The 23,390-nt window shown below is 39.2% G+C and overlaps 1 protein-coding gene across 3 annotated transcripts in view; it reads right to left on the bottom strand.

Moving 5' to 3' along the window:
• Nucleotides 1–10,300: 10,300 nt before the first annotated feature.
• BICC1 (BicC family RNA binding protein 1) overlaps nucleotides 10,301–23,390 on the bottom strand; it is a 102,059-nt gene continuing 88,969 nt past the window's right edge. For all 3 annotated transcript variants that reach the window (XM_032695214.1, XM_032695213.1, XM_032695215.1), the window contains 6 exons: nucleotides 22,573–22,612; nucleotides 21,735–21,889; nucleotides 19,319–19,472; nucleotides 16,634–16,794; nucleotides 14,618–14,717; nucleotides 10,301–13,151 (listed from right to left, as the gene is read on the bottom strand). In XM_032695214.1, the coding sequence (XP_032551105.1) occupies nucleotides 13,021–13,151; nucleotides 14,618–14,717; nucleotides 16,634–16,794; nucleotides 19,319–19,472; nucleotides 21,735–21,889; nucleotides 22,573–22,612 (741 nt within the window). In that variant the 3' untranslated portion in view covers nucleotides 10,301–13,020. The remainder of the gene's footprint in view (nucleotides 13,152–14,617; nucleotides 14,718–16,633; nucleotides 16,795–19,318; nucleotides 19,473–21,734; nucleotides 21,890–22,572; nucleotides 22,613–23,390) is intronic.

Genomic DNA, 23,390 nt, shown 5'->3' with positions numbered 1-23,390 from the left:
AGCCCCCAAGTCAGGAGTTTGAAGAAGCTGGGTTAGGGTTATAGCAGCATTGGAAATTTGCCCCCACCTGCAAAATGTGCAGAAAGGGATGGACACCCCAGGAGGGGTCGTGGGGTAGCCCCAGGGAGGCACCCAGACTGTATTCTCCTCACATGCACTCAGAAAAGCAGACATTTAGACAGTTAAATGGTGGATCTTTTTGCCATGTTCTCAACATCAAAATGAAAGCTCAGCCTGTCATGTGGAAGCCTCTGAGTAATCTGTTGGAGCCAAGAGGAAATCCTAGGGGATATTCATGGCTCTTGACAGCACAGTCTTGGACCAGGAGGACCTTACCCCACCTCAGTGCAACTGTTCCCAGGTATGTCACTGCCTGCTTTCACTAAGCAGGGCTTTGCAAAGTCACTTGTTTTAGTACATACAGCTGAAGTGTTTGTGCAGCACATTGCAGTTTTAAAAGTTTTATCTCTCTTCTTTCTATTGCTTGTAGAGCATATATATGTTTCTCATTTATTGCCAGGAAGATCCTCCTCTCAGCAACTTTGGCACCTCTCAAGACGAACGATCGGCTAATCTTTTAAATTTAAAACAGGTCAAAAAGTAGCACATTGTAGAAACCTGCATCAAAATCCTACATTCACACATGCATGCAAAAAATAACTTTGTGTGGTACAAAAAATAACAAAAACAACACCCCCATATGTTTATATTAACTCTGCCATCACCTTTTATCAAAACACTTAATCTGCCTTAAGCTTTTGTGCAAACAACAGAAGATGCACGAAATCTCCCATCTCCAGTACTACATTTGGTTCATTATTCACCAGTGAGAAGAACTGGGATAAATATACTCAGAACACCACCAACAACTCCTTGTGCCTTCTCAAAAAAGAGCTTTCCAAAAGTTAAAGTTATTTAGAAAACAACATTCATGGAAATAAAACATTCGTCCTTAGCTCGCTAATCTCACCTCAAGTCTTTTACCTGCCTTCCTGAAGTTCCAGAAATCATGTGCTCAAATACAAAAAAATGAAGCAGAAGTTACTGAAATTCTATAAACTGTGTAAAATACAAAGTTATTTAGTATTGAGATGTCTGAACTGTGAAAATGTTTAACTTTTCTTTGGTTAAAAAGTAAGAGAGTAATAGTCGACAACACTGACCTACTTCAGTTACCTAATTCAGAGGATGAAAGTTTAATAAGTACTAGGTGATTTTCTCAGCCTTTACTAGGTATAAGGCCTGTAAGCATGTGATGTTTTTATGTAGTCTTGTAAAAGTACATTTTAAATTCTTTAGTGTGTGTAGCTATATTGACCTAACGAAGTTCATCATTTCAGCCAGAACGATGCTGTTTTGGGAGGCTCTTACCGGAACAGTTTCCAGACTCTTATGAAATACAGCTGCTTCATGACTCCTGACGAGTCCAGACAGAGCCCCTGACCACCTCAAAGCTCGGGGGCAGATATAAAAATTCACAATTCACAAGTCACTGTCCTCAAACAAAGCTTCAGCGAGATCTAAGGTGTGCTAACCCACCAAGTGCAATTTCAACATACCTCAGCTTTACACGCAAAGGAGGAAATATCTTTAATGATTAATCAGTGACACTCTCAGGGAGGTTTCTTTTATTGCTTCTGACCTAAATGTGAGCTGCAACTCTCCTGGTGCTCCTTTTTGCCACCAGGAACTCTTTACCCTGCCATATACCAGTCTAACAGCAGAGTGGGTGTGCACTTCTCATTGCACCACACCAGAGCAACTGTGAAGTCCCTACATTTTAAAGCCCCGAAAATTAACGTCATCAACACAAGCCTAAGAAGTTAAGATCTACACATACTAATGTGACCACTGGAACTGCAGTTCCAAGCATCAGTTCTAGAGAGATCACCTATAAAGAGGTGGTTAAGTTTTATCATTTTGGATGGGTTGAATGAAAATAGGTTGTAAGAAAACATAATGGGGTCGATAATGCATGATGTAAAATAAGAACTAACCTAAAAGCTTTCATAAAATTCATTTTCTATCAGCTTAGAAAAATCAAAGTTGTAACAGAAAAAAAAGTGGCTTCATTTTCTAGCACACTCAGACATTATATTATACACTTCTGATAGCAGGTGCAGGTGACAGCAATTATCTGAATGATGTTCTCAGATACTTAAGTTTGCTTTATCCCAGAAACAACAGAAAGGTTTTGAAGTTTCCAAATGTTTTACAGCATTTTACAAAATGCAGAAATACCCACCTCTGCATGTATATGTGTGTGCATGTGTGCATATGTGCTCAGGTTGGTGGAAAGCCACAATTCTGACATTTTGACTTGGAAAAAGCCATAAAACGTCTAAAGCAAGGAAAACCTCAAAACATCATTAGGAGTTTTGCTACATATTTGCGGTGCCTCTCTTGGCATTTGTCCCTCTTCCCCCAGCCCTGCCAACCCCGGCTGACCCGGCACAGCCCGGTTTTCGAAGCACTGAACCCTGGAAAAGCAGCGCCCTCCCGACTTGCCAATCCCTCCATCTGCTGTCACAGCAGGGGTGTTGGGAAAGCTCTGCTTGTATGTCACACTGCATGTTGCTGGAAATTTCTGCCATCTGCTATTGCCTTTCCCTCTCGTGCCTCACAAAAATATCAGTGACTCTAAATAGAAAACAGTTCCTTGATCAGATGTTTTAAAGGGTTGTCAATTTGAATCATGACTCTTTTTTGATTACCCTTGTATTCACACAAACATAACAAATCAGCACAGATGGAGGGATAAAGATGCAAGGTTAGATTTATACAGCCAATGAATAACTAAATATGTTGAACAGCCTACCCCAAATGTATTTCCTACAAAAACATTTTTTTGAACTATGATTTGGATGACTTTTGACCTGTGTGAATAACACATGATTCTCTCCCGAAGCCAAGCCCTAAATTCATCACACAACTTATCACGCTGGAATGCAATTTAAAACCACACAGGATCATGCACAAAAGCACAGTCTCTGCCTGGGCAGCACCCAGAGCTGGAGACCGAGCAGGCAGCAGTGCAGAGGACCCTCATCAGAGTGCTCTTTGATTTAATGTGTATTTACACCCTCATCTGACAAACCAAGCCCTGGATGAGGCCAGATACGCAATTCAAAATATGCCAGGCTACAGAAAGCATTTGAAAACAAGGACAGTCAAACTAAAATGTGCTCTACAGTCCTTCTGTGGTCGAAACACAGGGAAATACTCAGCTCTGAGACCAAACACTAAGGGCTTTTAGGATGACCCAGCACACAGACAACGTATCACTGCCAGGGACAGCAGCCCCAAACCTCTGATATGAAGCATCTTATCACGTATACAACAGACAGCAAAGACAGGCCACACTGCCTGGTGACACACAGCTTTACAATCAGCTTGTTTCTCCTACACAGTTTCACGAGAGGACTTCCCTTTGTGTGTGCTCCCAGTGCATGGCTCATCCTGCCCTGCCTCATCCTTCTGCTCCGCAGGGCCAGTGCTCTCCTTGTGAGGTGAGTCAGGCAGGAGCTCGTGGCAATGGAAGCAGCTGCTCCACACCCTGCTCACAACCTCAAACCAAGGGGCTGAGGAGCCCCATCCTGCCCAGGGAAGGAAATACTTTGGGGGAAGCTTGTCACCGCCAATGGTCCCCACCGGGGCAGACCTCCAGTAGCCCGTCCATGTGCACCAAGGCCGTGACTCCCACATGGGAGCTGGGACACCCTTACCTGTGTGTGTCAAACTGGTCACAGCTCCCTGGCATGCAGGAGCTGAGCTGAGGGACAGAGATGGCCCCAGGTGCCGTCCCTCTTTGGCTGGAGGTGACACTGTGAGCAGGGCAGTGTCTCTGGTGCCTGAGCTGCCCCGGGGCCGCTCCCGAACACCCCTCAGATGGCCCAGAGCAGGATTCGGGGCAGTGCCAGGTCCCTGGGGCAGCAGCAGCACTGAGGGGTCTCTGTGAGGGGAGCCTGGGGCTGCCTCATGTGGGGCACGGCTGGTTCTGGCTGGTTCCAGCTGGTTCTGGCCACCCCCCTGCCTTAGGTGGTGCCTTGGCGGGAAAACCCTGCCTGGACACCAGGAGTGAAGAGAAAGGAGGGGTGGCTGAGGGGGCAGAAAGAGGTGGCAACGGGGTTAATTTGCCTTTTTTTCTCGTCACCCAAACCTATTTTAATTGCCAATTAATTAAATTGATTTTTGCCGAGCGGAGTCCATTTCTCCTGTGCCGTACAGCAATGGCCCTGTCCATCGCCACCCACCAGCTCTGTCACCCGATGTCCCCCTGCCCTGCTGAGGTGGGGCACTGACATCTGGCCACAGCTGGCCCACAGCAGCTTGGCCACTTCGTACCAATCACAGCCATAAACTCTGTGCACAGCAGAGACACCCAGCCCAGGACTGGGACATGGACATGTAATGTGGGAGCCCTGAAATGGGGGAGTAGTGAGAGGGAAGGTAAACCAGGCCGTGGGAAGGGTTACAGGGATCCCCAAACCTCCAGTAAAAGGTGTGTGGAGCCTCATCTAGCTAACCCGCAGGGACAGAAATCAAACCATGACTCGATCACAACCTAAGTGAGACACTTAATAAGACACTTGGTGAGATACTTGGGGAAATCTGAGGTATGATGCCATTTAATTTATATGATGAATATTAAGAAATGGCTTGAGACCAATTCTGACTTTATCTACATAAGGTTAGACTTTTTGCCTAGAAAGGAAACTACCCATTCAACACCCGGCTGAAAACTGGCAAATCGATGAATATGGAGAGTGAGGATTGTTGTCATTAATTGAAAACTTTCCAACACTTTCTTAATATTGGTATGAACCCATATTTATAAAAAAGAGGCTCAGTACTTAATAGATATTGAAAACACTGATGGAACATTATGTCTCTTTTCATAACAGTGACTTGGTGATATTTCTTAAAAAGTGCACTGCACAGCTTGTTTTCTCCCCTAATCATTACCACCTCAGCTAATAAGAAATAGCAAAGCAAAGGTTTGCAATATTTTCTGTTCCTTAAAGACCTGTTGCAGCAACTCTTTCTAAAGTCAAATATGGAGACTTTCATCCACAGTTTTCCTAAGGGTTGTTCATGTTATTCTTTGACCATCCAACTCCTCACCTTTGACCATTCAGCTCTTCACTTTGTTTGTAATGTGGTAATATTACACTTCCAAATAATAAAAAAATCATGCTGGTTCAGTTCTTCATTAGGATGTTACATAATCAAAGTTGTGAATGCTGCAAAAGAAAAATAAACTATTAGGAAAGCATTTACCACTATTGGGTTCAGTTATGGGTCCCATGGAGTAAAAGGAAAAGTTGATCCGGTGAAGAGTTAGAGGACAAGTAAGAAAGCTTTCCAAGTCTTTTTGATATTTCTGCATACCTCCCATGTTGAATAGCACATGAAAACACACTAGAATGTTTATCAGAAAGTGATTTGCCTTCAGGAACCACAAAAACTTGATTTGTCTTGTGCCAAATTTTGTGAGCTTGGAAAATCTCAATTAGATAAAAAAAATGCTTTAAGATGAAACACTGACTTATTTGGTTTTGGGAAGGGAGGTGGAAGGGACAGAGTCTCTGTGATTCTTTGTCATAACATTTTGGAGTTTTATGTATAGACACAAATTTTGAAAGGTCTATAAAATTTCACTTAAACCCAAAACAGACCAAGGATACAAAATATGCCATTTCTAATACAGCTTTGAACAGACAATGCATCTTCATGTAGTATTTGATTTAATGCCTATTTTATCACAGATGATATAATCACAAAAACCTGAACACTTGAAAGCAATTAGACAAACAGAACCAGATGTAAAACATCTGGTTAACAAATTCATCACAAAGATTAAGGAGGACTTGAAAATAGTGGGTTTCAGAAGTTTCCAGCAGACCAACACATCTGTTCAGTCCAGAAATGCTCTCATACTTCCTGATGTGTTTACACAGTGAGAAGACACACTAGGAACTAGATGAGAAGCAATTTTATTCCTAGCATTTCATTACCTTGTTTCTGCAGCAGCTCCAGGGCACAGAATAACCACACATTAATATGCAACCAAAGTACATGGATGCATTGGCCTCAGCAGAAATATTACAGGCAGGTGGGAAGCAAGGAAGAAATGTGCTGTTGTACTCCAATAACTAATGGTAAAGAATCCCTCTGTCTATGACTAATTATGTATTTATTACAGGTTATGGGAAGTGCCCTGTAGAATCACTTTGCATAATCATTTTTAAACTGTAATAAGAACACCATGCAAAAGGATGCTCCTTTCTATGAATGTTTTTAAAAAATGAACCAAAGAAGCAAATGAACATTTCCTTTACTTGATCTTCACGAACAACCACCCATCTGAACCTCATCTACACTGGCTTTGTAATAACAGTGTACCCTTTACATTGTGCTTACAAATTTAATTCCTCACACTCTCCAAGGATGACTATTAGCATCTGTGCCCTCATTGCCATGGTTTTTAAGTCCAACACAAAAAGCAAAGGAAACACTAGCCTGCCTGAAAATTTAAAATGCTTCAAACTTCCCAAAAGTACTTGTTTGAAACTTGACTGCTTGTCAGAAGTGAGCAGAAACTTGAGCCAAACATGGGAGAGCCAAGATCTAGGAGAGGTGAGCAGACACCACCAGCAGCCAGGAAAGGCAGCAGTGCCAGAAGTGTTATTTCCAGTCTTCAGTCATGACTTTTAAATCCCTTCAAAAAAAATCCTTCAAAGCTCTTATCCACTCTAGTGGTTCTGGATACTGTCCATATTAATCACTCCTAGGAAAAGGAGAAAATATTGTGCTTGTGCAAGCGAAAAGCTCATGGAACTGCATGTAAAATTTAAAAGTTAGCCCCTTCTAGCATTTGGAGTCCAAAAGGATAATGGAAAGAAAGCACTGAGTCAACAGTGGAGCATCTGCAACCACTTTCAGTGAAGATGGAAGATAAGCAGTGCTCAGGAGGAGCTTTCTTACGTGACACATCCCTTCAGCATTCCAGCTTGCTGGCTATTGTCACCATTTGGTGCAAGGAAAAACAGTGCTGGCACAAAGACAGTTTTAATATAGCTGCACAAAAATATCTCTTCCCCTCCCGGGATTAGTTAGCTAGTTGTCTCCTATCCAGTTTTCAAGCAAGATTCAAATCTGTCAACAATTTAGTCTCACCAAGTTAGTTTTGTTTGTACTGATTTCTAGGTGCAGGGCTACATAAGGACATCTTGTAGTATCAGAAGAATCAGCATTTTAAAGTACTGAACTGTCACTGCTAAACATCCAGTGCTCATTCAAGCTATTTCAGAGTAAGGATCTTTCTGGTACCATGCAATAGCAACTTCTCACTGAGGTGAGCTTTGGCATGAAAACACAGGCTTACTCTTGAGAAACCAAACCATGGTTTGGTTCCCACCATGCTGCATGGTGGGAAAACTCCTGCTGTAAGAAAAGGTTGTGAATATTTTGTTGTATCTGAACTTCAGATCCATTTTAAAGCAAAAGAAAATTATCCTTGGCTTCCATCTTCCTTTTCCCTTAGTACATTCACATCTAACATACAGTAAGATTCACTGTCTCCTGGAGGTTTCTTATGTTCTCTTCCTCAAAAAAACCCTCACATCTTCACTTCTGTATTGTATATACACAGCATGAGATTGCATTTTCCATGGTTGGCTTTAGTTTTGGGAATTATAAGCTAGTGCCATGTGCATTTCAGGCCTCTTCAACTCTTCTGTCCTTCATGGGTGACAAACTGTGATTTTTATCACAGCAATAAAGTGTACCAAGATCCATATCAACCCATGGTCCTAGAGTTATTAAATTTGTGACAACATTATTTCTTACAACATTCACCACAGATTGTTAGAAGTGACAAATTTTTACTTCATTATATAATTGTTTGGGTTTTTTTCCTCATATTATGTTTTGCTTTTTCCATCTGTTAGTTTCCATGAAGTTGCAACACAGTTTTGGCACAAACTTGGTAATTTCCATCACAATGTATTCATCTTTCTTCATATTTTCATCAACATCTGGAATCGTTCTGCATTTCTCAGTAGAGAAAATATTCCCCAAATCTTACTCCTTAGAAGAATGGGGAAACTTGACACTAAATGATGCTTTGACTAATGCAAAAACATTTCTACCTCTTCATAACCAAGTATCTTCATTTCCCAACATAATTTACTTTTATTCTGATTCAACTCAGTGTCAAAAGGATTTCACAACATACTTCTTGTAGTTATAGCTCCAGGTATTCTAAAGGGTACTGGGAATAACAAAAGAATATACTGCAAATACACTTACAGATAATTCCAAGAATTTCAGAAAGTATTTTCTGGACTATTTAAAAGAAAACAAACCAAACCAAAACCAACCCCAAACTTAAAAGCTTGTGACTTATTTTTCTTTCAAGGCTGAAAACTTGCTTTTTGGTTTTGCTCGTGTTCGTTTTGCTATTAAACCTTACTACAATAAGTAGTTTGCTAACATTTGCTAACATTACTGCAATTTCTTTAGAGGAAAAAAAGTCATCTCAACCAACCATTAGCTCCTCCTAATAGCCATGTCAATATTCAAAATTGGTAAATAGGTCTGTTCTACTACTTTATTTTTATTTATAAAGTTTGCTTTGTTGACTCATGAAATCATGTAAAACATTAACATTCTAGACACTATAAAAAAAATTACATCTGTACATCTGTAGCAAAGGAAACAAAAGATAAAACTCAAGTTTTCCTTAATACAATATATCACCTGCAAAAAGCCTCTTGTAATATCTGGATTCTTGTAATTTCTGCTCCAGATAGTATCTTAAGCCAAAAGAAAAAGAAAGGAATTTTATACCAAACCCACAAGTTTATTGTGTGCTCTTCAGGTTACAAGATAGTCCTCACTCACAACTACCCCTAATTCAAAATAAGACCTCATCTTCAACCATTCTAAAACACCTTCCCTTAGTTTCTTGCATGTCCTGACAGCTCTCCACTTTCAGAGAAGCTGTTAAAAATATTGCAGACACCAATCCTGTATATTGAAAATTTTTCTACAAGTTCTCTAGTTTTTGCATCTTCTCAAATCCTAGAAAAAACTTCGCAGCAACTCCAAATAAAAGCCAAACCTTCCTTTTGCTCAAATGTCTGTGACACAAAGGAAGCCTGTTCTTCCAGGATAAGAGGTAACATCAGCAGTGTCCATACTTGTCTGGAATCAAATTCTTCTAAGCTTACTTCACAGTACAAGCACAAATTTTTGCATACCCCTGCCTATCACACCTTTCCTGACCAGCTTACAACAGTACTCATAAGCCTTTTGTAACTATATTTTCCAGGCTTGCAAAAAATAAGTGTTTGATTGGATTAGGGTCAAACAGTAAAGAGAGATGCCTCAGAGATCTTTACGTAGTTTGGAGACTCCATCTGGTTCTGCCATTTGCAAGCCACCCTGCCTCTCTACATTTCCACTGAGTTTATGCCAGTGCCTAGTAAATCTGCACTCAGCCCCACATCCTTCAGAGTTGGCCTCTGTGGAAGAGTTTGTTGTTCTGTTTCCTTCCCAGACTTGTTCCCACACCTGCAATTCTCAGTAGCTGTTCAGAATAACTCACAGATTTTTCCACTGAAGTGGAGAGGTGTGTGTTTAAAAGAGTTAACAAAGAAACCACGGGAGGCTGGAATGACAAAATGCCTGGATGCACTCGGTGAGGTGAGCAATCCTGAACCTGCACTACTGCCTGTGGAGCAAAGAGACGAGACTGATGATGTACACTGTGTACACATGAACTCAGTGGGAAAGCTGTGCCTCTCACTAGAGGCTGACTGCTCATGTCCCAGCATCCCAAAGAAAGAATTCCCTTTTTTTTTTCCCCACTTCTATACTGGAAGTGACACTACAATGACCACCATGAAAGAACATGTAGAACTGCCCTGCTAACCTGACCAAAACATAGTCAATCAAATGGGAAGACCAAAGAAAGAATAAAACTTATGGAAGCCAAGCCAATAAAGCCTGATATGAATTGAACCTGAGGTAATTTAACTCCTCTATATTAATTATTAAGGAGAGGTATTTCAACAAAGCACTCATTTAAAAGCCAGACACTGTATGTGACAAAAAGAACAGTAATACATAAAACATTAGCATGTGAAAGAAACATGTTGCAATTATGTCAAATACTGCTTTTTATATTTTATTAACAAGCAAGCATCCCTGGAACTGGGTCTCTATAAAAAAATACTTCACAAACCAATCAGAATACAAGGGTGTTATATAAATTTATTTTATGCAACACTGATTAGTTTTGAAAATTCCCATTTTTCATGTCTTAATTTCAACTTTTATTAAAAAAAAAAAATCACTAAAAGGACACAACCCACAAAAATACAATCTGTATCTGCTCTATATTTACAGATAACTGGTCACTATTAAGGCACAGATTTAAAACTAACATTTTATGTAGCAAGTCAAATATTTGTGCATAATATAACACAATACGGTACACTGTACGGTTATATTCCCTTTGTGGAATCAAAGTAAGTGAGAAATTTTTTACTTCCAGTGTGTTCTTTTTTTATGTGTGTGTGAAGCCCTACTGAAAAATATTGTTGTTCAAGGGAAATTCTTCACTTTGGTGTAGATGATATAAGCACTGCTCAGCAAAAGACCACATCAACTTAATACTGTAATAAAATGAGTTTCTGAGTATAGTACCATCTGGATACATAGCAAGTACTTACAAAAGACTAGAGTGTAAAAGCTTTCTGATGCTTTTAAGTTTAGGTAAAATAAGCAAGGAGGGGTTGCAGAAAATTCTGTACCAAGTGCAGCTGAATATTTATTAAAAATATTTTATAAAATAACATGGCTGAATACAATTTGATTTGCAAACGCTGGTCTTGCGAGTGCAAGCATGGAAATGACAGCTTATCTGTAAGCACACAAGTAGCCCCTGTGAATGGAACTACCTACATGCTCAGAAGTAAGCACAAGTGTAAAATAGTTTTAGAATGAGAAGTCGTGGCTTCCGAGAGGGTTTCCATAAAGTTGCTCTTGCCCTTGTGACACACAAGTACCTCTTAGATATGTGGATATTGACTCTTGACATTGAGCATAGTGACTGGTGTGAACAACTGTGTACCAGACACAGCTTTATCCAGTCAGATCTGTAGTACCACTGTAAAACCAGGCAAAGATGCTACTGGACCTAGAGGGGAGGTCACCCAGTTATACACCATTAAGTAGATATGGCTGAAATGATTACTGAGCAGCAATTTCTAGCTAACCACAAGAAGACTTTATATTATTGCTTGATCATCTATGCCCTCAAGTAACAAGTCTCTTTAAATTCCCTTTGTGTGTGCAAATTTCTCTTTACATCGTTTTGCATTCTCACCTTAAAAGAAAGAATTATCCATGGAAAGTGTCAGAACTCTTTCTCACCCATTTTTGCATAAAACCCAACTACTGTAAATGTTATTCTAATGCCTTCTGTTAAGAGCACTTGACAGTGGTTTATGTCCATCTCAAAAGGCTTGTACACTGAACATAAATAGTACATTACAGTAGAGGTAATTCACAATATTTCTCATGGGAATGCTTTTCAATTAATGCTTGGAAACTACATATTGCATTGCAAAAAGAGGCACTTATGAATTCCTTCATTATATCTGAACCCTTCATAAACCCATAACACAACATCTGTCAAGACAGAGGAATAACATTGCCAAATCATTCGGACTTTCACAGTATAAGAATGCAAAAGTTAGCTCTAGCCACTTATAACATGGACTCTTTCCGTTGAACATAACTTGTTTCAGAAATAGTTCATCTCCGGAGTTTGAAACACTTCTGCAGCTGACAATTACAAATCTGGATCGAACGAAACAGATGCTATTACACCTATTTTATGTAGGTCACTTAATTGCTGCATGCATAGTCACGTAAGTAATATGTGTCATTTATTAAATGGCAACAGTGCTGTCTTGTCAAATTAGATTAGTTGTCTGTTTAATCAAACTGACAGCCCGGAGCTCTAGTTTGATGAATGCCTTTCATTCTCTACCATAAATCTGCAGTAGATCAGTTTAATCTGTTACGTATTGTAGGTGTATAGAATCTAAAAATAAAAGTCTGATATAAATAAGTGTCCTTTAGTGGCAGGGTACTAAAAATAGCCCTTTGCTTTGAGACAACCATTAAAAACACTTTTAGCATAACAGGCAGCAGTTAAATATGTTGACTGCAAAGGGTTAATATTGCAAGGTCCATTTTGGTCTTTCATTGCATCTGTTACAGTGAGTATTATTGCAGGCAGCATTACACTGCTTCATAAGAGCATAATAGGACTGGTCCACTACCAAGTGACTTGATTTTGGAACCATCTCTTCAGATAACTACCCGGGAGACAGAGAGAGAAAAAAAAAAAATCTGCATAAGAACCGGATTCTAGTACCATTATAGTGAGATGTGACTTAATGCAAGAACACCTGAACAAATTTGATTAGTGTCAATATAAAAACTGATATGGAAATGAAAGAGAGAAATAAATTTCCACAGGACAAGAAATCAGAACATGTAAAGTGCAGAAAGACCTCAATAATTATTTTAAGCAGTACCAGAAAAATCCATCTTGATAAAACCAAATCTATGCTCTCTGGCATCCCAGCTCTTCATTCTTCCTTCATTCAACAAAGTAAAAAATTCAGTGCATACATTATAGTTATAGGTAATAAAATACTAAACAAAGAACCCTATATTATTATTATTGCAAATTCTGTCCAATCTACACGAGTAAAACGTAACCCACATTTGGTGTTTCGAAAGAGAACAGACAAAATGTGTTTTCTCTGTTGGTTTTTTTTTTGTTTGTTTTTTGGCACAGTATTGTGCAGACAAAATGCTTTGGTCCTTGACGCCCAAACTCCCCAAAGTGCAGAGGGTGGTGTGCAGTGAAGGCTGTCCACAGGATTGCCATGTCCATCTTTACAGCTGACCTTTTAGAGCCACAACGTCCTGCTACCAGCGGCCGCTGACACTGGCAATGTCCGAGTGATACTGGCGCGGCAGTCTCCCACTGGCTCCACCTTCCAGGAACGAGGCACGGATGTTTGACGGGTCAAAGAGCTTTCTTCGGTTTTTATTCAGTTCTGTAAAGGTCAAACATGCGCAGAAATCTCTCGTCAGAAATTAAGTTTTAATGTTTTGAGCCGAACGCAACGCAAAGCTTCTGTTTAAACAAACAAAATATTTTTGACGGAACGATATGAAGATATCTGTGAGGTACTCATTCAGTTCAACAGTTCAACAGGATAATCAGTGTCAGGTTAAGGCTCAGAGGCTGCCTGGGACACAGGCATCTATTTGGTGCAGTTCTTATTTGGCACCGGTACAGTGGGAAGTAGATAATTTTTTGCAATATTGATTTAGAACCAGCTGACATACCTGAAACACTTTAAAAAGTTTGTTAGAATACTCAAAGACTACAATCTTCCCAGAGGTACGTGCTGCAGCACAACCATGCAATGTAAACTGAGATGACAGAAAAGCTTATCTTGATCATTTCTCAATGCACAATTCTTTAAAGACAAAACTGAAGCAATATTTTAATAAGGACTTTCAGAAAAAACAGATGATCACCTCTCATTCCAGCATGCACACTAACCTTGTATTAGCAAAAGCTCATCCAAATACTTTTTCCCCCACTTTTCTATCATTGTGACCAAACTTCATGACAGACAGAAATCACTGAAATATTACACAGATATTCACGACTGCTACTAAGTACATTGCATTTTTGCCCTTTTTACTGCACCATTTTAAATTAATAAAACATTCACTAATGGCATCAGTAGAGGAGATGAAATTGGGAGGAAAATAATGTAGTGTTACAATGAAGCATCTGAAAGAAACTCTTCCTCTGATACAGATTCATTGTCTGGACAAGGAGAATAGCACTCCTATGTAATAAGAAGCCTCATGCTATTTATCACAATTAGAAAAACCTAGTTAGGCTTTATATACTGCAGCACATTTTAAGAAATTATATTTGAGCTTCTTTCTGCATGTAGGATCAAGACAACCTATTAATTAAAATGGGTTAGAAAAATTCCAAATAAGAGTTACATGCTTCTCTCAAACCTATGCATTTATGGCATAAAAAACTGCCAAAAAGCCAAAGCCAAAAACCCTCAAAAGCAGGTAGTTTTTCCCAGTAGGATGATTGCCCTGCTAATCAATAAAGTGGAGGACAGGGAACTAAAAGCTGTGACTGGTATGTAGTGCCATTCTGACCCTGTAGTGCCTGTAATCCCAGAGCTTCTTGGACCCACGATTTTGGATCATCCAAAAAACTTCACAATGTGCAGTGAAACAAACTTTCACCAAGCTCCAACTGCACAGTACTATTGCAACTGAGCTGCTATTTGATAAGGTGAAAGCTTTAAAAAGCCTGGTTTTAAGCACCTCAGGTGAGGGGTAAGCTAATATGACCTCTGTGGACTAGTGTCTTAGTCCTTCCAAGCACCTTTGCCAACTGTAAACACACAACTCGAGTGAGAAGAATAAAAAACAAACAATGGTTAAAATCAACCAAATGATACTCTGTGTTATTTACCTGAGATTGCAAGCAGCATTTTTCTTCTGGCACCAAAAGTGGTAATTCCTAATTCTTTCAGATCTTGATCAGTAAGAGTAAGGAATGTCTGCAGATCAATCTAGAGTAAACAGAAATAGGAAAATTAGGCAAAACAAGTTTTTACATGAAAGTATTCATTGATAAATGTGGTTCGGAATAGCTTCATTTTTTTCCCCCCTACTGCTTTGCACAGGTACTCTATTCCTACTCAGCCAACCTATTCCTCCCATGGAAACAACAATTACGGCTTTTCAATGGCTGCTTCACACAGCTGCTCGATTTGCTACATTTCTGACAGAGAAGGAGAAACTGAAAAGTAAGCAGTTTTAGAAAAATCACAGAAGATCAATTAGTCTTATTTATTTGCGAGTCTTGAGATTTTGAGTATTTACCAAAACCACTACAACACACTTGGGAACACTGTATATGCCAGGTATCTATGTCTGTAGATACAGGAGGTGCTTCAGACTATAGCAGGTTAGCACAGGAGGACTGCTCAACTCCTGGTGATACATTTGAGTTCAAGCACTGAGCATTCCACAGTGTCTGCAACAATGGATGTTTGTGGTATTTCTTCTCCCAATGCAATTCACAAAAACAGTGAAAAATTGTTTAGTTTTCACCCTGGTCAAACTACTTGGCTCATCTCGCACCTCAGCAGCAGCTCTTGAGATAAGAAAAACCACAACAAAAACCCAGCTGCGAAGCAAAAACCACCCTTAGTATCAGAAACCAATCCAGCCCTCTCTCCTTTTTAGGAGAGTGGCTAAAATAACAGGAAAGGATGAAGAGACTGGATAATATGGGTATTATGGAACATTCAGAGGCATACAGAGGAGATAAACCTGAAGAGCTGTACGTAGAATTGAGACACAGCTGGATTTACTGGTTTGGATTGGGGATTGACCCCACAGCACTTAAGCAGCATGATTAGAGAGAGAGAGAATGAATGAAGGCACGAAATGCACCAGATGCAACTGTCCCCAGGCTGAGCCAGCAGCACTGCACTTCAGGGCACTCAGACTGCACGTACAGGAGTGACTTAGGGCACAGGAGATGGTACAAGTTTACCTCCTGTCTACCCTTCTAACAGTAGAGTACACACTTGAATGCATCCTTGGTGTGTGCAGACCTCAGTGCTGCTGAAGACAAAGTGGACATACGGGTCCATAACACAGGAAGATGCCAAATCCAGCTGTGGTCCTTCCCCTGTACTCCATGAGATAACTGACAAAACCCACATGGACACCTCCACCCTACTACACCCAATTCCAGCAGTGTGGCACATAAAACTTCCCATTTATAACTACAGTGCTTTTGGGACAAGCTCAGGAGCTCCATGCCTGTAAGTCTTGCAGCTGGGCCCACTGTACTTTTATGACACAGTCAAATCTGGCAGCAGAATAAAGTACCTGCAAATAACCAAAGTGGACTCTACCTATACAGCACTCTACGGATAAGGAATACTTGGAATAAAAGATTAGCTGGTGTGGAGGTGGAAATCTCACACAGTTGACTGACCATATCTCCCTGTTGGGAGTGGATCAAAGGAAGTCAACTGGCACACGGGAAAGAGGCAAGGGATGAATATATGGGACCCCAGCATCAGCTGAGACAATATGTTACTAACAAATGTTACTAACTAAAAAAGATTGGATTTCCATAACCTACACATGAAACAGACTGAAACCTATGACATTCTAGTCAGCATCCTAGTTTACAAGTAGGAGCCAAGGTTTAAACTTCCTTGAATGACAAGAATCCAATCCTACTTTGATTCTTTGTTAAGTATAAATCAAAGGTGCAGGACAACGTAGTACTCATGTCCAGGTTCACTATCTGGAACCTGCAAGGTGGATGGAACACTTGGAAAGAACAGCCCATGAAAATCCTGCCACAAAGTGAGAGTTTCCAGTGGCTTTGGTCAAGAGACAGAACAACTGCTGCTGGAACAAATCCTACTAACACAAAGATGTCTTTCAAAGGAACACTAACCTCTTGCTGTTGGAATACGTCTGTGTATTTGCCCAAACCAAGCTTACTGAAGAGCTCAGGCAGGTCAGATCCCTTAAACAAACTGTTCAGGTTACAGCCATTGCTTCCTGTCAGCGAGGAAATGCAGTCCATATAATTGCTGCTACTGAGATAGTGCTCAGCTGAAAGGGAAGAAGTGCATTTTTTAGACACTTCACAGAAGGGCACAATTTCCTATCAGTTAGATCATTAAAATTACAAAATACTTAAATCTTTATTTTTCAGAAAAGAAAATAAAGCTTCTCAGTGGTCTAAGAGAATGAACACCATAAAGCAATTTTTTTGTTCATTAAGTTCCAGTGTTTGTTTTCTATGGAAAGACATTTGGGTAAACATTTTAAACGATAAAATCGCATTATGGGAACTATCACATGGATATTAGCCAAAAAGTCATGGAAAGAGCTGCAAGACCCCAGGGCTTTTCCTGCTCTTAAGCCCTCTCCTCCTTTCTCCAATGACTATTTTGGAAAACATCATTGCACACAAATGCAACCAGTACTTCTTAGTCTGGATGGGGAAAAAACCACACTGGAGCTATTCCTGATAAAAGGAATTATGATGTGACCATTATTTTACTACAACACAGACAAAAAATGAATGCAATAGTCCATAAAATACTAAAACTGGAAATACATTCCCTACACAACTTTAAATTACGTTCCCAAAAGATAATAGCTTTGAAAAGTTTTCACAATGAGTTTCTTAAAAAAAATCCAGAAACCTGTTTTGGCAGTGCAATCCCTTTCCTGCATGTGTGCATACTGATAGTATAGAATCACATAGTTTCTAATTATTTTTCCTCATGCTGTGTAAGAACAGGATAGCTCCCAGGGAGTGCATCAAGCATGTGTGTAAGTGGAGACACTGGGAGTGCTCCCTCCCTCCCTACTGACATGGGAAGAATAACAGTGAAAGCATAAGCAGCTTGTGGCAGGCAAAGGGTATTTTCCCAGGTAAGCAAAATTAAGATTTCCCTGGAGACTTCTGCTATGGCCTTCACTACAGAATGCCAATAGGATGTGAAAAATCGCCATTTTTCACCACTAGCTGTGCTAAGTTTCTTATTTTTCTGGGCACAAACTAGTTAGAAGCATTTGGGATTGGATTTAGGGAGCTTGGAGAATTTCTGTCTAACTCAGCTCCTTTTTGGAAAAGAATTTTAAAATACAGTAGACTGTTCAGTGTTGAAAATGTGAGTGTTAGCTTTGACAAGTGAAGCAATAACTAAATTGCGTTTTTAGACTTTAAAAGGTGATGCCTTGATTTCTTCACTATCAGAGAAAAGTAAATACCCAAACAGAAATTCATGATCCTCCTTCTTACTGCAGTCAGGAAGCATTAGCTTAAAAAAAAAGAAGAAATTCAACACAGCTGTGCAATTGTGTCAATGAAGTCATACATTTTAGTCCTCCAGCACCTATACATTAAGGTAACTACACTTGTCCAGCCAACTCATAGATGTTTCTTTTATCCTTCCTCTACACCTTTTATTCTCTGGGAAAGCTGCAGCTGCCGTAGAACAATTTCCTCCACTTGTGGTGTATTTTCTGTATTTGAAGATATCCTTTCCTAGAATGCCCAAATTTTATTATCTGTGTACTTGGAATTTAATCTGGGATTTAGGTTTTTGAAAGAAAAATGCAACAAAAGAGAGTAAAATCAGTCACAGTACTTATTTCCTCATAATGCAGATCGGCAGTATGGACTAGTGTTTTCTACCTCTACTTTTCTTTCTTTCAAAAAAGCATCTATTAAATTACTTAAAAAATGAAATGAAGTTTCCAAGTGTTGAACTAAAATACAATATTTTAATTTGTAAATTTCAAATATTGTTTAAAAAGTAATTACCAGAGATACAGCCTGTATCCACAGAAACCAGTGTTTAAATTCATGTGCTAGGCCATGCCCAAAACACGGAAAGCCTTCTGGGTTGGAAGGGGCCTTAAAGACCATCTTATTCCAACGCCTCTGCCATGGGCAGGGACACCTTCCACTAGATCAGGTTGCTCCAAGCCCTGTCCAACCTGGCCTTGGACACTTCCAGGGATGGGGCAGCCACAGCTTCTCTGGGCAACCTGTGCCAGGGCCTCACCACCCTCACAGCAATGGATTTTTTCATAATATCCAATCTAAATCTACTCTTTTGGTTTGAATTCATTCCCCCTTGTCCTGTCACTACATGCTCTTGTAAATTTGATTCCCATGAAGAGAATCATGCTTTAAAATTCAATATTAGCACAGATTATGACTCCTTCAGTGAGCAAGTAGCCCAATAAAGACCTGGCTGTTGTTGCATTGGTAACACAGCAGAACAATGGCAGTCTAGAAATAAGCTTTTATAAAGATCTGGTTTCAGAACACCTTGAAAAACCGCTTCCATGACAGCAAAGAGCTTTCCAGCAAGAATGTCTGGCATTTATAAAATTTCCTTAAGTTTTCCTTTTGAACCATTATTTGTATATTATGTTACACTACCTTGCATATGCTTTTACATTGCAAATTGTAAAAAAGAAAAAAACAAACCAAAGCTGTCAGGTGTCAGTAATTTCAATCCCTAGTGATGTCAGGATACATCTATATTAAAATAAATATTAAACGATATCTATGATTTTTTTTTTTAAATCAAGTATTAAAGAGTTTATTAACCTGATTTGTTTTGTTTCCGTTTGGGGCTGCCAATTGAGGAGACAAAATCATGAGCAGTGGGTCCCAGCCCATTACGGTCTCTCCAGTTATCAGATTCACTGCCACTTCCCAGGTGCTCCCGACTGCTGGACCGGGACAGAGACATCGATGAACCCTGCAAATCACAGAAGGAAAATTTGGGCAGAAAACAGAGGTTTCATTGTGACTCAGATGTTTTCTTTGAAACAGCTCAGTTATAAAAAAAAAAAAAAATGCTTGCAAACATTCTTTTGGCAGTTGATCAATAGTCAAATAATTGCAAACTGGACACAAAAACAGCAGGTGTGCTTAAAACATACACAGTTTACCATTTTTAAGCAGGAGTTATTTAAAGACCATGATTCAAAATAAATTTCTCGGTATTTCCAAGTTTGTTTCCAAAACATTCCAGGGTATCAAATTCCCACACAAATTCTAGACAAAGCAGTCTATTGACTACATCCCTTCACAGGGAAGAGTACATAACAGAACATTTATCTGAAGATAAGTGGTTAAAGTACACAATGTTACAACAATTCTGCAATGGCTTGTGAATTTGCAGTTTTGTTTGTAGTTTTTTTTCTTAGTTTTTGTTGGTTTTTTTTTTTTAGTTTTTTTTTTTAATATATTTCATATTCCTGTAGAATACTACTCATGATCTCTCATCGCTGTGGGTGAGAATGTTCCAAAATAAGGTAACAGTATTCAGTGGGGACGTACACAAAAGAGATTGACATTGATACCACACACTTACATAAGTTAAAAAGTTGTGGAAATGAACAATTTCATTCTATACACTTCCACCAAACTGCAATTGAAAAATATCACTTAGGACACAGCAATCTTTTATACTATTCAGTAAAATTGACAGCACTGAAGAAACAAGGCAAAAGCTCCTTATCATTGGTAAAAATCAGGAAGGTGTGAGCTAGAATTAGTATGGCTACAGAAAAGAAGGAAGGTAAGGATTGACTTCAAGTCTTACAGAAGAGCAAGAAGAGACAGAGCCTCTGCATTACATGAGATTTTAACGATGTCTAAGAGTTGTCAAGTTAAAAAAAAGATGTCATCCAATGTTTCTGGAAAACTGAATGCACAGTAAAATACAACAGCAAAGATGAAACATGTTTGGCGAGCTTATTTTACAAATTAACTTCCCAGGCATTAGACCATGCTACCAAAACTTCATCTTCTCAAAGGCTTCAGTATATGCATTGGAACTGTGGTGGCACAGGCTTCAATACAAATGGTGTTGAAAACTGCTAAGCAGAGGAGGATACTGCAAGGAATCCAAGATTTTCAGCCTCCCCAGATGTTTCCACAATAGCTCATCCCAAACAATGGTAACTGGAGTCCTAACATGGTATCGCTTCACTGGAGAGAGCTGCCGTGGTCTGTGGTCTGCTCATGGGCAGACTCCAAGTGACTGAGACACAGTGTTCTTGCTTGGAATGACAGACCCACTTAGAGACTTTAGACATCATGGTCTGTGGAAAAAACCCACCACAGTTCAACCAAAAAGTAAAATAACCAGAAATTCTGGCTGTACCTTTTCTCTCCCCTAGCTTCTACTGCATTATGTGTATCCAAGCAGAATGACTCAAAAAGTTGGCATGTCAGCTGGAGAACACCACAGCACATTATCATGGTCGAGTATTTCTTTTGCATCAAAAGCTAGGTATACCCTAGACAAAAGCTGCATAAACATACCATTTACGTTTTATTTAAGTAGGACTGAAAAAGGTGGATAATATGGAAGTTGGGAAAGATTCCAGCAAGGAAGCACACTAAAAATCAACTTCAAAATGCCTTTGGAAAGCAAAGAACAAATTCCCTGCAAGATTCCCATGCTAGGACTCTGAAGAGGCTTGCTGGACTCTGGCTGCCTTCTGCCTGGGAACTTTCTGGGCCCAGTGAACAGCGCAAACAGAGAAAGCAGTTATAGTTCTACAGCTCTGTCAACATAAGATGAGCTGCAGACATTTCTTGTTCTGATGTTCTGCTCCACCATGCAGTGATTCACATTATATAGTTTATCTGCTATGTATACATTGTTTTCATTAGGTTACCAAATTTCTGCTGCTTGTCTGCAACAACTGAGATATTTGGCCCCATAAGTTGTTTTAAGTTTCTTTAAACAAATATATTTTAAGCAGACTTCTATGTTCTGTGACTTCTATAAGATTTATAAAACAGATATAACTGTGTGTGTTGGGCTGAATGTATTCCATATGCCTTAATATTTATGTAAGAAGCATTTTTCACCATAAAATATATTCAGAACATTAAAAATCTTATCTGCAAGACTTCTTTCTACAGAAGTTATAGACATTTCTCAAGAGAAATAACTGTATCACTTACTGAAAGTAAACTTCCCTTACAATATACTTTCTTATACCTCATATGTAGTTGTCATGGATGGCTTGTATGATACATGATTTGCTCTTCTTAGTTCCTTGATAGTTTCTGCAGGCATGGATTTAGAGAACCCCAAACCACTCCATGTATTTGTTGGAGTTCTCACTTCTGTTACAACTGGCTTCTTTAACATAGCTGAAAAAATAGAGACAAATCAGTAAATCTCAGCCTTCGTGGAGGTACTGAGAGGATAATCCTGCAGTCGCGAATGGTAACAACTGCAGCTCACACAGTAAACTCCAAACACCTCCACTTGCTACACAGCTTGAATCCTGCCCTTCCTTAAGGCAATTCACTCTGTCAGAAGATAGTTAAGCCCCACAGGGCTGCATGGAGGCCAAAAGAATCATATCTGTTTCAAAAAGAGGAACTTCTGGTTTTTCTTTTGGTGTGTTTTTTGGTTTTGGGTTTGGTTTTTTTTTTTTTTTACAAGGTTAAAGATATGGTTAAGTCCCTTATCAATTTTGTAACTTAATTAATCCCTGAAGTAAGTAGCCATTTAGCCAATATGACAAACATCTCAAAGTTTAATTTGCATCCAAATAAAGTCAAGTATTACGGTTATGAGCACTCTGAAGACAATATGGATCATTTGCATATGGATATACTTACATATCCCATCTGCAAGCTGATCTGTTCATATTGTATTTTATGATATGTTGGTATTAAAAATCTTTTGGAACATAGAACTAACAGACAAGTGTTTCACTACCAGTTTCAGATTTGATTAAAAATCAAATTATAAAACTGAAACTCCAGAAAAATAATTTCATCCATGTACTAACAAACTTTTCAGAAGTCACTGTTTGTGCACGTACCTTTGGTTGCTAGTAGTTTCTTCTGTTCGTAGTCAAATGCCTAAAAAGTTAAACATGCAGAAGATAGTTTAATTGGCATTCTAACTAAATGTCACTCCAGTACTCATCTCCTCGTGAAAACAAAGGTTTTTAGAGTGGCCAGTGAATATATCTAGGAGAAACCTGAAGCACTGCACAATAATTTGACAAAAGTCCAATTAGAGCCTTAGTTACTTAAAGTGTTCACAGAAACAAAGATTTTAAATAACTATCCAATATCCATTTGAGTGAGGGTGTAGCAATATTTACAAACTGCTTAGGAAGAATTTTTCTTTAATTTGTTTTTAATAAGACATTTTTTCAAGCATAGTTTCTCTTCCTTAACCATCTGTACTCAGCATTTAAAACATTCCTCAACAGTACCAAAAAGATAAAATACATCTTAGCAAATCTAGGCATCACGGTTATTTTTAATAATCTTTCAAGTTTAGTTCTCCTCCACACACTCATCTTGTGAAAGGGAAAGAACTTAAGTGTTGAGAGAATTTTAAAAAACCTTGTATCTGTACTATCTATGACAATGGAAGGTGAGAAGTTTAAATACCCCTGATCAAACAAGCTACAATTGACTGAATTACAAGTTGGCAAGCCTAAACACATAAAACTACAGTATTAGCCTGAAGTGTTACATTCTCTACTAAAACTATTTAGGGGAATAACTAAGGAAAAGAGCTGCAAAACACTAACCTTCATCTTGTTCCACTATTCCTCACAGTCTGGTTATGCCCACACTGATAGATCTATACGGAAACTAATATAGTCACCCAATTTTACTGTAC

The sequence above is a fragment of the Chiroxiphia lanceolata genome, chromosome 8 (assembly GCF_009829145.1).
Source record: "Chiroxiphia lanceolata isolate bChiLan1 chromosome 8, bChiLan1.pri, whole genome shotgun sequence".
In the NCBI taxonomy this organism is placed as follows: Eukaryota; Metazoa; Chordata; class Aves; order Passeriformes; family Pipridae; genus Chiroxiphia; species Chiroxiphia lanceolata.
This window is presented reverse-complemented; position numbering and strand designations above follow the sequence as displayed.